At 41.3% G+C, this 17,132-nt stretch overlaps 1 protein-coding gene across 6 annotated transcripts in view; it reads left to right on the top strand.

Moving 5' to 3' along the window:
* The window catches only part of ABCA3 (ATP binding cassette subfamily A member 3), a 1,774,001-nt gene that overhangs the window by 456,874 nt on the left and 1,299,995 nt on the right, over positions 1-17,132 (top strand). For all 6 annotated transcript variants that reach the window (XM_069646922.1, XM_069646923.1, XM_069646920.1 and 3 more), the window contains one exon: positions 8,780-8,891. In XM_069646922.1, the coding sequence (XP_069503023.1) occupies positions 8,838-8,891 (54 nt within the window). In that variant the 5' untranslated portion in view covers positions 8,780-8,837. The remainder of the gene's footprint in view (positions 1-8,779; positions 8,892-17,132) is intronic.

The raw sequence follows: 17,132 nt of genomic DNA, 5'->3' as shown, positions 1-17,132 counted from the left end.
CACTTAGGGAGGAGCCAAGATGGATGCAAGAATTGTTATCTTGTCTAGTTCAGGGATGTTGCTTCCGTGGAGGAGGGAAGGATCAATAGTTTTGAGTTTAGTTTTGCTCTTGCCTGAGGTGATCCAAAAATGAAGAGCTCCGTTTTGCTCCCATTGAGGCACATCCAGTTTTCTCTCATCCATGATTCAGTTGGGTCATAGGTAAATTCTATGTTTGCTGTATCAGTGTCATGAGCTGCAGAGATCTCCAGAAGCAGCTGGATATCGACTGTGTAGTTGGTCAAAAAAGACGCATTGGTTGAAAAGTACCGGGGACATACAAGCCTGCTGACGTACACCGCAGGTAGAAGGGGAAAAAGCCACTCCCCAGCAGTCTCTAGATCGCCTAGGTCAGAAAGGGGTGGACCCACTTAGATGTCTTGTCGGAGCAGCGACCCTCAGAGTGTGGAGTAGACGCTTGTGGTCCCGGAGATCGTATGCCACCGACATGTCCAATAGGAGCAGTAGTCCAGCCTTTCCCCTGTCCAATATTCCCAACATTTGTGTCTGCAGATCGATAAGGGCTGTTTCGGTACTGTGGGCAGGTCGAAATCCTGACTGTCTGGGATGTAGTACGGTTATAGGTTAAAGGATCGAAAAAAAAAGGGTCGAATGGTCAAAGGATCAACTCAAAAGTACCGAAAACAAAATGATTGAAAAATGTATTTATAACTTTTTTTTTTGTTTTTGGGGGGGGGGGTCCCCCCAACCCCTGTTTTTTTGGTAAAAACCATTTTTTTACCTATACGAAAACCAAAAAAATATATATAATTTTTTAAAAATTAGATCCTTTTGTTTTCGGCCCTATTGTGTCGATCCTTTTGCATTCGATCCTTTTTCATTCGATGCTTTAACTGGACAGCATGTAGTACATTAATGAACTCTGCAAACGTCTGAATCTGTTGTGTGGCCACCTTGTTCAAGATTCTTAACAAGAAGTTGCAGTTGGTTATTGGCCTTAATTTGCTTGCATCAGTTGGATCCAACCCATGTTTTTTTTTTTTTTAGTAAAGGGGTCCTAGTGACATTTTTGATATTCACCGGGACCACACAGATGTGCAAGGAAGCATTGATAAATCTGACCAAGAAAGGAGCAAAGATGTCCTTGTTATCGAGAATCATTTTTGGAGGTAGGGCATTATCTGGACCGGCAGATGGGTGCATAGTACCCAAAATATATAGTAGGTCAGAGATGGATATTGGGTCAAAATTAATTGCATGGGCGTCTATGTCCAACAAAGGAGTTAGAGGAGTTGATTTGCTCATGTTAGGGGCTTCCTTTTCTTCTTTTATTTTGTCCATGGCTTTAGATATTTTAGCCTCAAAAGCTAGTTGAGCTTTGGTACAGTCACGATTTGTGAGCACAAATGTCAGATTGTGCTTTTGGTTTCTCTAAGAGTTTTAGGATTTCAAATAGCTTCTTAGTTTTGTTATCTGCTTGCTCTATCTGTTTGTTAAAGAAATTCTTTTTGGATTCTGTAACCGCGATTTTGTAAGATCCGTCTAGCATTTTCCACGTCGTTTTATTTTCAAGGGAGGGGCATTAGCCATTGTCTCTCAGTTTTTTCTTTTGTCTGATTTCAGGGATCTAAGCTCTTGTGAGAACAATTCTTTTATGTCCAGCATTGCTGCATACTGTTTTTTAGTTTGTTTAATAAGCATCCGAACTCAGTATTGATGACGTCAACAAGCTAATTGGGGGGAGGGAGGGTCTGACACAGAGGTAGCAGTCATAATTTTGGTGATGCAGCACTGAAGATCAGGTGCATGCCCTTTTTTAAAGTTCCGATTGGTAACTTTCTTCACTGGGTTGTTTATCTTGGGAAGGGGGGCTTGGAGATGAATGAGGAATCGATCATTCAATGATCGGTCCATATACATGATGTGGTACTATTGACTTGGATGCTAAGATTCCTCGCCACGATCCAGTCTAAGATATTGCATCTAGCCGTTGCAGTGTCTGTATTGGATTCATGATGATCGATATTATTGCGGGCAGTTTTGAGGGTGATAGCTTCTTTGTCAGTGCCATTCCCGTGCCATCTATTCAAAATGCCTAGAAAAATCGTCACGCTATTAGGCTCATTATGGTCAGTCAGAAGCTGGATGACTTCTTCATTGAAGGTTGTCATCTCCACAGGGGGTCGATACATCAGGATGCTTTGAAACACAATTTCTTGATGCATAAGCACCTTACAAATGCCCAATGAAATAAATAAATACATACATTAAAACACCTATTTGTTGTAGGGGTGAATTTCAGGTGTAGGATCTCAGTTGTTATAGTGACTTGTGGTTTTAAAAATCTTAATGGGGCTTGTGGCTTCGAAGTTTCTGTTCTCTGTTTTGACCAAAAATGGTATAACCTTCAGGGGTCGCTAGTGAGATCATTGGGCTGCTTGCCTCAGTGATCCAGGTTTCAGTTAAAAACAGCATGTTAATATTGTGACTAACAGTATATTCCTGAATATTAAGGGCATGCTAATTGAGGGACCTGGTGTTTAGCAAGGCTGATTTGAGTGTTTTGTTTGTGTGAAGGTTAGGTATTTTATCCTTATTGGTTGCTTTACGAGGTTCATGACTGAGAGTTTGCAAAGTAAGTGTGTTAATGATACTGCTTCCCTTAGGTTGTGTACCCTCTCGTCTGAGCATTTGGGTCGGCATGGATTTTGAGATTCTTCAGTGTGGTAGCATAGGATTTTCTAGGGACTAGGATCCCCTGTGCGCCCTCAGGCATGGGATGTCTTTGGTTTCCTAGCATTAAGTGATCTTTGTTAGTGCTCATGTTTTTTGTCTCTGGGTTCATTCCAGTATGACGTTCAGACCTATTCTGTTCGAGAGGTATGCTAATTCCGGGGGTTGACGAGGATTCTCTTGTTGTGTAGATGGAAAATCGCAGGTGTCTAGTTTTGCCTCCATGTACCGGGCTACTATAGCCATGCGTTTTACTCTGACTGGCCAGTAAAGATATCCCATGATTTTTCAATCCCTCCTTATGGCGTGGGTACTGAGTCTGAGGTGGGTGCTTCCTGAATTAATCTCAGAGCTCTGTTGTCAAGTAGCTGCTGCGAGGGATATGGGAGTTGGGAATGCGTATATATGATATGAGGAGTCATTTATAATGCGCCTATACACAAGTGCTTCTAGGTGCGGAAGGATGAGACAAACGATCTTACTAGGCCTTGTCATTCAGATCGTGCAGGAGGTAGATGGAGAGGAGAAATGCCAGGGGGAGGGAAAGGGGGAAGAAAAGGGGGAAGTGCAATAGGGGCAGCAATGCTGTGAGTAAGTGCAGCCGGGGGAGCCGGTTCTGGGTAGTGCATGGAGGCAGGGGATTGCAGGGTTACAGATACAACCCCAAAGTGTGCGGGGGCCTGGAGGCAGTGTGTGTGTGCTTACACATCGTGGAGGAGCCTGGTGCACAATGGGTTCTGAAGGTAACCAGGCGACCAGTCGGCGCAGCAGACAATGAGGTCAACAAGGGAGAGAAAGAGAGAAGTAGAAGTGAAAAGGAAGGTCTTGAGAGGCCATTCCAGAGGGAGGCCCTTGCAGAGGAAAGAGATCTACTCCCCACTCTCGACCTGGAAAAGTAACTGACTGTCGGAGAGTTGGAGGTAGCTGAGTGAAGGACTCGAGAAGGAAGATGTTTAGGAAGAGAGAGTTGGATGTTGTGCGGGCCACAGAAAGTTTTCAAGGCTGGAGAGATACGATCCCTGGGCTTGAGGCCAATGACAAGTCTTGCAGTCCTGTTAAGGATTAATTGCAGAGGGCGCAAAGTAGAGGAAAGCTGGTTGAGAAAGAGGCTGTTACAGTAGTCTATCTTAGAGTGGACCAGGGCTTTGGAGACGTTTAGCATCTGGGGGAAAGTGAGAAAAGGAAGAATGCCTCTGGTAATGGTACTTCTCACATCACAGACCTCTCTAAGGAGAGAAGGAAAGAGTCGAGTCGAAGATGACCCCAAGGTTTTTTGCCTCACAGGAAGGCGCAGGGAGAGAGTCCAAGGAGGGATGCCAAAGTGAAAGAGGGACTGCAGGAGCAGGGTTCCCAATGAGGAGGATCTCAGTCGTGCTGGCATTGAGGCAGAGATCGTTGAAGGCGCACCATACCTGAATCGCAGATAGACAGTTAGGAATGAGCGTGAGAGGAGGCATAGGGGAGCCTGAGGGAGAGGAGATATCCGCGTAGGTGTGGGACGGGCTGAAAGTATTGACCACGATTTGCTTGTTCTTGGGTTAGAAGACTTCCGACGCCCGTAAACTGAGTTTGGGCAAGGACCGGGCTGGACTCTGGTGCGCCCGGTCCCCTTATTAATAGAACGTTGGGGCTGCTGGGAAAGATAGTTTTTCACCGCCCGGTTTTCAGGCTGGCAATTCAATTTGATTCTAGATGCTGTTTCTAAAGCAAGTTGCTAGATCTTGCATACAGCGTGATTGTATATTCAAGTACACACAATTTCAAACGTTGTTGGCAGATAAGTAATTTAACAATTCTGTTCTTGTAGTGACTTCAGGGTTCTAGGCTTAGTTTCAAAAATACATGTGCGCGCAACTAATAAACCACTCAATCCAATACAGAAAGGTCAATCACGCCTCCCAACATTCAGTATCTATTCTAAGCACACATGCTAAATTATTAAATGACCTGTATTATGGGTCTCCTGGATTGCTCATAAAGTTAGTGTTTGATATATCAAACGGAGAAAGAAAAAATGTAATTCACTTGTTAGTTTGCACATTTGTCTACGTGTGTGTGTGTGTTTCTACACGTATATATCTAGAGAGGGAGAGAATCGCATACATATACGCACACAATAAGTTAGAGCTTTTGCTAGAGAATTTCTTAGGAAACGAATTGAAAGATTTCCACTTCTTTTCTGGTTAAATAACATGCAGCCACTTTCCGACTCATTCAATATGACACCCTTCGCAAAACGAAGGGGGTTATATTGAATGCTGAAGAGAATGTCCAGAATGAACCCAGAGAGATCTGGCTGCTGGCAGAGGTGCGGTGGGGAGGCGGCGGAATTCTGATGTGCCTTTGTCCTGCACTAAGAGCTTTTTGGGGAGAGGTGGTGGCTAGATTAACATATATGGCAGCTGGGGCGGGGACGTGTTACTGAGATGCCTTTGATCCTGCCTGTGTGAACAATTCCCCAGATCAAAGCCTGAAACGCAGCTGAATACAATGTTGGATTTAGCCATGGAACTGGCAAAAGGTGTGTAGCTATGTCCTGGCTAGACTCGAAGGGCCCAAGAACTGTAGACTGGTTTAGGGATCGCGTCAGGTGGGCTACCGCTGAAGTTGCGACCCTGATGAGGGTCGAACACATATATGTAAATGTAACGATATCCCACAGAGTGGAGTGGTCATCACAAGGCCGGGAGCATAGCTGCGGGGGAACGCGTTTGTCTTGGAAGCAAGACAACACATAGCAATGCAGGTTCGATTCACGGGCTTGCGCTTAGAAACTGGTCCCCGGAATTAGAAAGAGGGCTTAAATCTGGTATTTTGCAGTTTTGTTTTAAGACTGCTGTTTACTTTGTTAAGGGTATGGAAAAAGATTGCCCAGGTGTATAATATTACCACTGTGTACAAATACCAATATATATGTATATATATTTTTAACATGCAGGTGTAACACTGCCACTAACTTGACTATTCTTTCATAGCTCAAAAGCCAATAATAAACGGAGGCAATAAGTCTGCACACAAAAACAGCCCCCGAATCCTTGCATCCTTGCATTCTCTTGGTAGTGCACCTGGAGGCAGAAACGATGTACCACTTGACCTTCCTTGGGGTACATGAATTTTAACGATCTGAAAATAGTCTTTCACAAGTCTTTCTATTACATATTTATTAGGAAATCGTGTTGGGGACTAAAGTATAGCAATAATATTTTATTCACCATGCTAAAAGAAACTATTTAGCAGCGTTAGACGCTCAAGCGCTCCGAGTGCTATATTTACTCCCAGTGAGCAGTTTGCCTGCTACAAGCTTTTGCTGAGCTTTTTGCAGTTGATATGTTGAGCTTCTGAACTTACTTAAACAAATATGATTGTATTAAGACTCATAAGGTAGACACAATGCATCTTCCTAAACCTCTCAAGATGTGCACTGCAATCAATCATTGTTCTCACGGTATCCTCAAAAAGCAAGATGAAGTGTGAAGATTTAAAAAAAAAAAAAAATAAGGAAATGGGGACACATGCTAGTTTTTCGTTCCACAAAGGATTCCATTTCAAATGTGAAAGCAATGCATTTCCATTTCAAGCGACTTCTGGGCGGAAGGCCAATCTCTGATGCAAAATAAGAGCAGCAGGTTACTTTGCTTGGGCAAACAAACTCTTGGGACCCCGGAATGATCATGGACACAGAGAATGGAGATTTTCAATGCAATAACATATGACCAAACCTATCGCACAGTATTCAAGACAAGCAGCTCTAGGTAAGTTGCTAATTACTGGAGAAAGAATACTGCCCCCCACATACCCTGTTTTTCTTTTTGTTACCATGGATTACTGAAGTGGGAGCCTGTTCAAAAATAGTCTTAATGCACTAGTATATTATTTCTTGCCTATCGGACACACTTAGGGTCTCATTTCATATGATCCTGAGTGGTAAATCACGGCGTCAAACTAGTTTATGCCTTGCTTTACCGCTCAGGGCCACTTTACAAATGTTTTGGAGGCAGGACAGGAAATCGTTTTCCACCTCGTATTTCCCACTCCACCTAAAAACCATATTTGTTGTACGCCTGCATAAGATTGTCATGCAGGCTGACAGCAAAAAGATTGCCTTATTTCCACCTGGACCTTAAGACCGTTTCTCTTTCCACATTACAGATCCTCTGTCCAGAATCATTCTCCATTTTTATGGCACAATAAAGCCATCACTATCAATGGCAGGGCACTCTTTAAAGAAAGGCATCAGATTTTTTTAAATCAGATTAGTGATGATGGCTCTCCTTGCTCATTCCAACAGCTAAAATATCTTTTCCACATCCCCATCTCGGATTTCAACTTTTACAATAGATTGGTCAATGCGTGTCTGGATGCTCGGCTGCGTTTTCTGAATTGTATTCTCTTACCTGATGCTTCTAGACTCCTGGTTTTAACCATGGCTTCCGATGCCCCTGCTGCAAAATTTTAAAAGGTTTTATGTAATACAGCTCATGTTATCACTAAATGGCCTATACAAGCTAAATGGGAATTGGACTTTGGTACTACCTAAGATGATAACACTGGGTCTCGACTGTTTGCAAAGTTCATGGGTGTCTCCACCTCTGCAAACATAACGCAACATTTGTATTTTTTTTTATTGATGGAGCCTTCATTACTGCCCTTAAACTATCCAAATGAAAACCTGGGGAGGGGAGACAAGTGTTGGTCCTGTGGTGTTGCCCCTGCTTCCTATAAATATGTTTTACGACTGTCCTTATGTACTGAAGTTTTGGAAAGAAGTATGGCAATGTCTTCATTTAATGTTTGATGTTAATAGCCCTCTCTCGTTTCTGAATGTTTTTCTCGGTAGTCATGCCGTCAATACTGTCAATTTACGAGAATCAGCTAAGCTCTACAACCTCTTTATGGCTATTGCTGTTATGCTTGTCACTATTAATTGGAAACACTTGCAAAATGTCTCTGCTAAGGGATGGTGGAACAGCAAATGTCATGTGCAGAGAATGGAACAATGTATGGCCATTTAGCTTGATGCCATCCCCAAATATAATGCAAAATGGTCTCATTTCATTTGCTATTTAGATCACTTCAGCTTGACCTCCCACGGCTCTTAAATTGTCCTTTGATGCACAATTAGATGTTGCTACACAATCCGTTCTTCCTCAAACTGAATTGCATGTTTGCTATTGTTGACTTGTGCCTCAACTTAATTCTAGAGTTTATAATGCTTTAATGTTATATGCTCCTTTCCTTTCCTCCTCTTGTTCTTGTGTTGGTTCCCTTGTCTGCTCACGTTTGTCTACTATTTATTCTTTTGTATTTTAGATACAGAGTTTGTTGCGTTTGACTGGTACTTGACATTTTTAGAACATTAATCTGCCTGTTTTTTTATTCCAATCACTATTTTCGACAGTTCTACTTAATTGTTGTTCATGTTATCTTTGAACATTCTCTGTCTTTATGGTTATCTGTATGATCTTGATTATGCTGTTGTAACACCTCTTTATAATCTTAATTAAGATTAACAAATAAAAAAATATAAAAAGATTGCCTTGTAACCTGCCTGCATTAAGGACCTTCTAAAATCAGTCAGATTTCATAGTAATACATTGTAAATACCTCCTGCTAAGTGTTATTTGCAGGCACCCTTTACATCTTTCAGAAAATGTTGACACTACACTTGTCTTTGCTTATGATTGAACAGTCGCTTGAAATAAAAAAATTCTATTTGCATGCAATAATGAGGGCCTTTTTATTAGTTCATGTTGGTTCAGGCTTCAGTCTTAAAGGCCCAGTCACACCACAATGCGTTGAAGCTATAAAAGTGGCAGTAAGCCGCTAAACAAAAGTAACATATCATTGAATGGCCTCCGTACTAATCTACGGAAATAAACTATACGTCCAACAATAAAAGAATAGTTCATTGTCCTGAAGCAATGTGCTGCGGTCCATTGTAGCCATGAAATGTTTCACTGTTGCTCTTTGAAATCCCATTCTATGCAACTGAAGAGTAAAAGATGAGAAGAAACCGGGTTCCTAACATTCTTCTTTTTGTCCACAGTGTCCTGAATTGAAGCTCTGGCTCAGCCTGTGACAAAGCTGTCCATCAAGAAGATACAATGGCCATATTCATGCAGTTCCGCCTATTGCTCTGGAAGAATTACATCCTGCAGGTAGGAATGCCAATGACTTTTTTGGGCATTTCGGGGTGAAACAGGAATACAATTGCTGTGTAGTTGTCACGTTTTTGACATCGAGAGGATATCCTCACCTGGAACTTCCCAGAGCCAGTGCACGAGACTGTGTATGCATACAATACATATGTGTGTACTTTATATGAAAGTGCGCCAAGCTGAATGTGCCATTTAGTTTTCAGTAACTCTTGTCCAAATACCTGCTTGATATCGTTATGAGAGTCACCATTTTCTCTTCATGCAAGTTCTCATCATTGTGTCACTACCTCCACTCTGTATAGAAGGTGAATCCTGAGTGATAACATTGAGATTTTTGTTATGCTAGTTTCGACATTGTGATTTGCCTCCCTAAGTGTTGACACACTCACACCTCCCCTTTTGGTTGCTTTATAAGAAAGTTAACGGGTTTACATCCCTTTTTTGACATTGTTTTTAAGTAATATATTAAATGTCGCTTTTATTTTGTAAGTTGCCAACAGCATTACAGAATTTACGTCTTCTACAAAGGTGTAGAGAGTTAAGGGTGTGGTATTGGTGGTTGTAGGTACTTTAATTCCAGTAGTTGTGAAGTACAGGTTGTGAGAACCTGGGTGACTTGAACAAAGGTTGGTGAGTTATGGTCTTTGACTGGTTCTGACATGTGTTTTGGCTGGGTGTGGAGGGTAGGGGAAGGATGTCCTTTTTAGTTTGGGCTGTTAGGTGTTGCTTGCGACACCTATAAGCATTGGAGTTCAGATAGGGAGGAATGGCAAATGAGGAGGGACACACTGCCTGTAGGTGTTGTTTGGTTATTTGTGCACCCATTGACTGCCCCTGGCCATTCCCACCCAGTTCCTGCCCATCCACCCAAAACACCCCCTTAAGGGAACTCTTTGAGCTCGCTTTAATCAAGCCTTATCAGAAGTCTTCTGAGAGTTAATGATTTAATTGGAGTTATAAACCTGCTACCGGTGTAATAAAAATGTCTTACAAGGTCTGCCTGCAGCCACTCGATTTGTAAGCACTTTGCTTGAGCTTCACTGAAGTCCTCTTAAAACAAGCATTGGCAAAGCCATCAGTTGTGGCTTGTGTATAAGTATTAGGTATTTGCCAGGCACTGTTATTAAATGTCCAGGTACTAGCACCATTTTGCGCCATCATTGGCCAGTTAATACCACTACGACTGTGTCTGGCACGTGCCCTTCCCATGCCTACACAAAATCCAAACTGTTGGCATTGAAAATGCTTGTTGAAAATGCCTTCGAGGTGACAATCATATTAAAAATATGGTGCATTAAATTATTCCAAAGACAAGATTTGAAGGTCAGAAATCTCTCACTTGACCAGGCAGGCCGGTCTGAAAAACAGAGGGAGGATCTTTATTGTTCTGCACCTGGGAAGATTGTCATTTTCAAATCAAAATGCCCTTGCCATTTCTTTGTGTTCAGAAGGCTCCAGAGTTGATGGCGTTTTGTGCTCTTATGACCCCAGATGTTAGTCTTGGGCTATGCACAGAGCTTCAGCTCTTTCAACACAAGAGAGTGGGATCATGAGAGCTGAAATGGCAGGAGATTTCCAAACAACCTTTATTGGAAAACGTCTTGTTTACGTTGTCCATGGAAAGATATCCATTGCATTGGAATTGTGCAAATACAGACACTATTCTGAGTTTCTTGCCCACCCATGCCTGTTGGCCCCCAACACACAGGTACATCATTAAGGCAGAGACTTTTCAGGGTACGTCTGTTACAGTCAGTGCTGTTCCTGTTCTCAAACCTCATGGGACTGTGATTAAAACAGGCACTCCGGTGCACATATATTTTTTATTTTAAACTAAGCAATTGCCAGTTGTGCCTGAGAGAACAACAGACTTGTACAAATATCTCAGTTTGCCCCAGAAATAACCTCTGCTTTTTCTTCTGTAGGAGGACCTTATGCAATAAAACCTTCACGCGACTGCTTTGTTTTCAATGGAAAAATAAGGCCTGCCCAGATCCAGAATACTTAGTATCCTCAATAGAGTTGACTTGACTATACTTCACGGTTGAAGAACCGGTTCCCTGGCCCTAATCTTTCTATTGAAGATAAAGCACGTCTGTATGAAAGATGAATTATAAAATGTGTTTCTACAGAAGCCAACTACAGAGGTGATTTCTAGAGCTAATTGGGATATTTGTACAAATATCCCCTCAGGCGACGAGGTGAGGTTAAGGGAGGCCTCTCCCCCGATATGGAAATACCGATTACACTGTCACTTTGTATTTTGCTTTAATATTTCCTGGCCAATGTTGTAAATCACTGACTTAATAAAAACATTAACGATCTTCAGAAATCAGATTGCATTTCATCGAAGACTGCGTAGGTTTATCATTAGCCATCGAATAACAGTATAAGACCTTGGTTCCTGGTACCCCGGTATGCATCGAGCAGTGTATACCAGTTGGTGCCCTTTTCTGTGACCCAATGCCGATCAGCTTCTGTCCTGCCCAGGTCTCTTTTTCTATTCCTGCAGAGAATGACTCCTCAGGAACCAAGCATTTCTCATTGCTCCCTAGAAGCCAAACCGAAAAAACCTGGCCTGATACTGGAGCAACGGATTCAATACTCCAATTGTAATGGACTGGGTTTTCACCTTCATAAGCTGCATGGAACACTAAACGCCCACCCCACCAATCCCAAAAGGGCCATTGTAGAGTAGTGGGACAGCAGCAGAAAGAATTGTACTTGTAAGGGACTACATGGGAACAGGGGAGACTCAGGAATACTCCCCAAAACCTGTTTGGAAAGAAACTCACCAAGGCAGGAGAAAATCTGAGAACAGATGACCCTCTGACGACATGGCTGGCTGGAGGGAAATGGAGACTGAAAAGTGGGTGGGCAAAATGGCTTTTTGATGACATCCAGGGGAAGTGCTGGACCACAAGGGTATAGCACAGATACAGATTGGCCCATGGGAACAGCTGATCCAGGGCAAGAATGGGAAGGGGAGCTCCTAAGTAGAAAGTGAAGGGCTATATATAGTCAACAGATTCCGTTGAGAGTAAAAGGTGTTCAGGATTAGGAAGTGGACTGAGAGACCAGCGAAAATAGTGTAGCGGGTGGAGGAGTTAGCGGAGACTATTGGAGTTCTTTGAGACAGTGAAGGTAAGGTTTTGTGACAGAGAGTGGTACCAATTTGGCTGTATTTGAGTGCCTGAGTGAGAGACTGACTGAAGGAAGTTTTGGAAGGAGAGTAGACAAATGGGGAAGAATGGGAGTAGGTGTCGGAGAAGCTGGCTGTTGGAGAGAAAGAGAAGTGAGGCGCAGTAGGAGTTTGGAGGTGGAAGGGACAAGAAAGGATTTGGTAGGGAGAGAGAAATATTAGGGGGGGGGAGAAAGATGACAAAAAGAGATAAAATAGATGAGAGAAAGGATCAGGAAACAGAGCATAGGGCGAGGTTAGACCAGTTGTAGATTATAGACCGGAGAAGGGGTAGAGATTGGTAATAGCAGGAAATGGAGAGAAAAAGGGAGATAAGTTAAGAGACGGTCATTGGGAGCACGTCACCTGATCAACCAGACTGCCCCACTAGGTCTCTTAGGAAGTGCATGAAGGAGTCGGCTAGATAAAGCAATGGACTTTAGACCTCACAAGGAAAATAATTAGACAGTAGGGATACTGTGGCTTAAGTCAACCGATCTTGCAGTAAGCAGTGGTGGATTAGGGGGGTGATAGCCCCTTCAATGTTCATTGAGTTTCGTGTCATAACATCAAGCTTTATTTCTCAATTACCATTTTCTAAACATTTGTTATAAACCCACCAATGCAAACTACCAGAAATACTGCATATGAGAACCAAAAGACACATTTACAAATGATATCCAAATCAAATGAAAGGTCTGGGCATTGGAGGGGGTGAGGTCGCAGCAATTTCTTGGCATATATATAGGCATGTATCACATTATGTCTAATATAGCCAAGGTTGTTGGGTCATTCAGTGACCCTGTGCGGGCCCTGTTATTTCAGAGAAGAGAGAAGGTGCAAATAAGTTGAGGTCTGTGTGTTCACATGGTCCCTATCCTTGACTTGATCTATGAACGGCGACCATGTCGCTAGATATTTGGTATAGGAAATAAACAGTATCGCTGAGATTGTTTCCATGGGCAGAAATTCCCACACCTTTTATACACCAGCAGGCTATGGATGGACCTTCAGGTGTCTTCCAAAACTCTGTTATTGTTAGTCGGGCTACATTCAAATCAATTGCCCTTTTAAATGTATCCAGTAAAGTCTTTGCATCTTTGTTACTTAATTAACTTAACTCCTGGATACTGGATTCCGACACCATGCCAGTTTAACAACTGTTTGTTTAGAAAGGGATTAGGAATGTCCTTGAAGGGTTTTTATTAAAGCCATTTAACTCACAGGCCTTTAGGAGTAAAGGTAAACCTCTTTTTTTGTTGCTTTTCTTCACCTCATGGAAGCATTCGATAGGATTGATGGACAGACTCTGTGGCTGAAATTGCATCGGCCTAATTAAATTAATAATGTTATTCTATACTAATATGGCTGTCAAAATCCAATTGTGCAGCGATAGAGCTTCAGTGGTCCCTGGACACCATTTGCAGTTATATAGAACTTAACAAGCTATTGATAAATTGCTCAGTCTTACATCATGTGTTTTACCTGAAATCAAATTAAACAAGTTCAATTCAAATGGTATATCAAAAATGATCCTATTTTAGAAACCTCTCCGGTAAATTAATTAAGGTTTCACATCACACATTCTATGTCAAATACCCAACAGTGTGATACTTCGGCTAAGAAAATGTACCTATTGGGGACTAAGGTTAAAAGACTTTGTGCTAAACATGGAGTTTTTTTCCATTACATTACCTTGTGTAAAACTATTCACCTGCCCTATTTATATCCTGCAGAAGTTGATTTGTAGGTTTCCATGAAATTGCTAAAACGTGTTGAAGGGTATGCTTGGAAGCATTTATTTAGCATGCCACAGGCATTGCTGTTTCAAGCAATAAGAACAGAATTGAGGGTCAAATTGCTTCATATTCAAGTATTTCTAAGACATGTAATCTTTTATCAGAAGATGACATATTCTAAATTTGAATTCTACTATGATTAGTAATTTTGAGCGTGCGTGAAAGGTTAATGGATTTGATACATTTTTCTTACAGTTAAGACATTGTTTTTGATGTTTTCCATCCTGAAAACAAAGCTTTCTTTGGGATTGGAACAGCAATTACTTTATATTAAAGGACATATATCTTCTTAATGAATATGTTAATTATTTTCCAGTATATTGTTGAATCAGTCTACCTAATATTTGTTTGGAAATTTGTTATGATAACATTTGTTGCCTATAAGAGAAGTGTTAGATGCTCGTGATGGTGTACTGAGATCCCCAAGGATTTGTGGATTGTGGAATACCTATACACATTTTTTAAAAATGTTCTACTTAATGTACAGTCTTAGAAGAACTTAGTTTGTACCATTTTAGGTATGGGGACTGCGCTTTTATGTTGACTACTAACATCTTGTGGAAGTGATTTCTTGATGGGAACAACATTTCTCTGATCTTGGTTTTAGCAAGAATTTGCAATTGTATCTTTTAAATTTATTATAAAGGTTTTATTTTAAATGTGTAAAGGTTTGATAGATGCAAATAAATAAAGACTATAATTTACTGGAAGTTGTGGCTACATTACCCTCTAGGCATTTTAATGATTTGGGTCAGCAGCGAAATCCAATGTGCAATGGAAGCCAGTGCAAATCAGCTGGTAACAGAAATATGTCAGACCTATTCCAATTGATAGGTGGCTTTGTGTCTGCAAACTAAACATAGTAATCCATTCTACTAACGGCCGTAGGTTCTTTAGGCTATCTGACATGTAGTGCCATATAATCGGCTTACAGACTCATTAGACTACTGAATTGAAGCAATATGATATTGCGTTGACCGTGTTGCTGTCTCAGAGCGATCACAAACTGCTTAATATCTAGGGCAAATAATGATGACAAGGGCAACTTGGTGACCCTTTCAATATGTGTATCAAAAGATATATTTCAATTAGTTGCTATCTGTGCGTATTGAGAACCGTAGAACTATTGTATCAAGTCTATAGATACAGCCAAAAGACTGCCTGAGAAATTAACAAGACCACGCTAGCTTGGAATGAATTGACTCTGGCCTCTTTAACCTGTCGGACTAAATCTCCCTAAAGCAAGGTCTTGAACACTAGTAATTATGCATAGAAAAATTTAAATCTAGGAAGGAATGCATGTATTACTGATACCTCTGTCTTGTAGACCGCAACAACATTAAATGGATTTATAAGAATTGGGTTGAATCCTTTTTTGTATGGAAGGCTAGGAGCTCATGCTATGATGTTTTGAACACAGACATTTGTTACATGAATATGTAAATGATAAATATGTTTAGTTTGTCATAAGGTTCTGAACTGTTTTAAAATCAAAATTCTATAAACACATTTAAAAATAATGTATACAGTCTTATATATTTTTCAAAAACAAATCTCTCCAGTTCCTCCCATAACTAAGACCACTTATTAAATGCCCTTTGCCATCTAAAAAGGCAGCAATTACATGATGTTCTGGTGGGAGAATGGCCATCATATTAAATTCCTCAGAATTAATTGGGTACAGCATCTCGGAATCAATTCAGCCTGGTCTTCATTAACTAAAGATGTAATACAGGATTGTATTTGATTCGTAAGTATTTTAGTTAATATCTTTTTAATATTTAACATGTTTAAGGGACTGTAAGACCCACATACCTTTTTAGGTTTGCCAGGTTTAAACAGAAAAATAATCATGCCCTTGTTAAGGAAGGACATCAATTCAAAGTCAAAACCTCTCAATTCATACATTTCGAGGTATGGCCATCAACATTTTTACACAAGGCACATAAAAACCTGGTGTGAGGCTAGTTGCTTTCCCACACACAAGATCTGCAATTGCTTTTCTAAATTTACCCAAATCTATGAGCTAGGGATGTAACAATAACTTTGGGTGTCAGGCAAGGGAATCGGTTACATTATCCAATTCAGAATAAGTACAATCCAAGTCATTGGTGGTTCTCAAGTCAAAAGAACCGTTTGGGTCCCATCATAGGCCAAGCACAGAACTCGTAGTAAGTTAGGACACTTACAACTGAACTCGTATTCCCTAGTCACTTGAGGTGAGTATTGGAGTCCATTAACAGTCCCTTTTACGATGATGAAAAGCAAAGGCAATAACTTTGGGTTCTGTTGCAAGGACCCTTAGAAGACCACACATTCCTTCTCCTTTCAGGTGTAACCCAAAGGTGATGGTCATTTGGACTGTGATCTTCTTATTGCTATCAAGCAGTGGACCTGGAAGGAAACTCCAAGAATCAGTTCAGGTTCTCTTTCTGATTGCCGGTACCTGTTAGGGAGACTTCTCAGAAATGTACTAATTCCCTTCCACCTTAGAGACCCCCAGCTCTTTTGCTGGACATTAGGACATTTAATTTTTATCCTGGAGATAGTGAGACCTTTTTCCCACTCTCTCATGTATTCTTTTGTGATTTGCACTGTTTCTTTTGGTTTTGTAGTCTGAAAAACTCCATAGGCATCATCTTTTTACATTGTGACACACAGCACCTTCAGTGCAGTGGCACAGGTAAGTCTTTCAGATTTCCCATAGGTTTAAATATATTATCTTGGTTAAACTGTTTCCAAGAGCAGTGAAGTGAAATTGACTTTACTTACATTTGTAACTTTTCTAGACCCAGCACAAAATATCTTACAAAAGGCTACTGTGGGGTTACTTTGTATCCCCTTTGTCTAGTTTCTCATGTAACATTTGTGTTACCCTTTCTACAATTAATGGCTGGTGGCAGTGGTTTACTTTTTCCTAACATTGTGTGTTACTACCACAGGCTGCAATTGCAGCTGCAGTAAAGCACCCATGGGGGCCCATTTTGTCAAAATGGCCCTGCTCTTCTTTCTTTGCCATTTCTTGTTGGAAAGGTCCTTTGTGAGATTTACTCTGCGTGCCAAACCAGATTTGGTCCCTTTGTTCATTTTGTCTTTGGCAGGGTTCACTGCTGAAGCCCACTTCTGGCTCCAGCGTGTCTGGCAGGGCAGGAACTGAGGTGGGTGCCCGAAACTCCCAGTGCTTAATCCCTTTGGTTACAGGAATGCACCCAAAGGTGATTGGCTGGCTGTCCTTGGAGGACAGCCACCCTGCTGTGTGAG

The sequence above is a fragment of the Ambystoma mexicanum genome, chromosome 2q (genome assembly GCF_040938575.1).
Source record: "Ambystoma mexicanum isolate Mex_15411 chromosome 2q, UKY_AmexF1_1, whole genome shotgun sequence".
NCBI classification, from domain to species: Eukaryota; Metazoa; Chordata; class Amphibia; order Caudata; family Ambystomatidae; genus Ambystoma; species Ambystoma mexicanum.
Note: the sequence above shows the minus strand (reverse complement) of the source record. Positions and strands in the feature narration are given on the sequence as shown.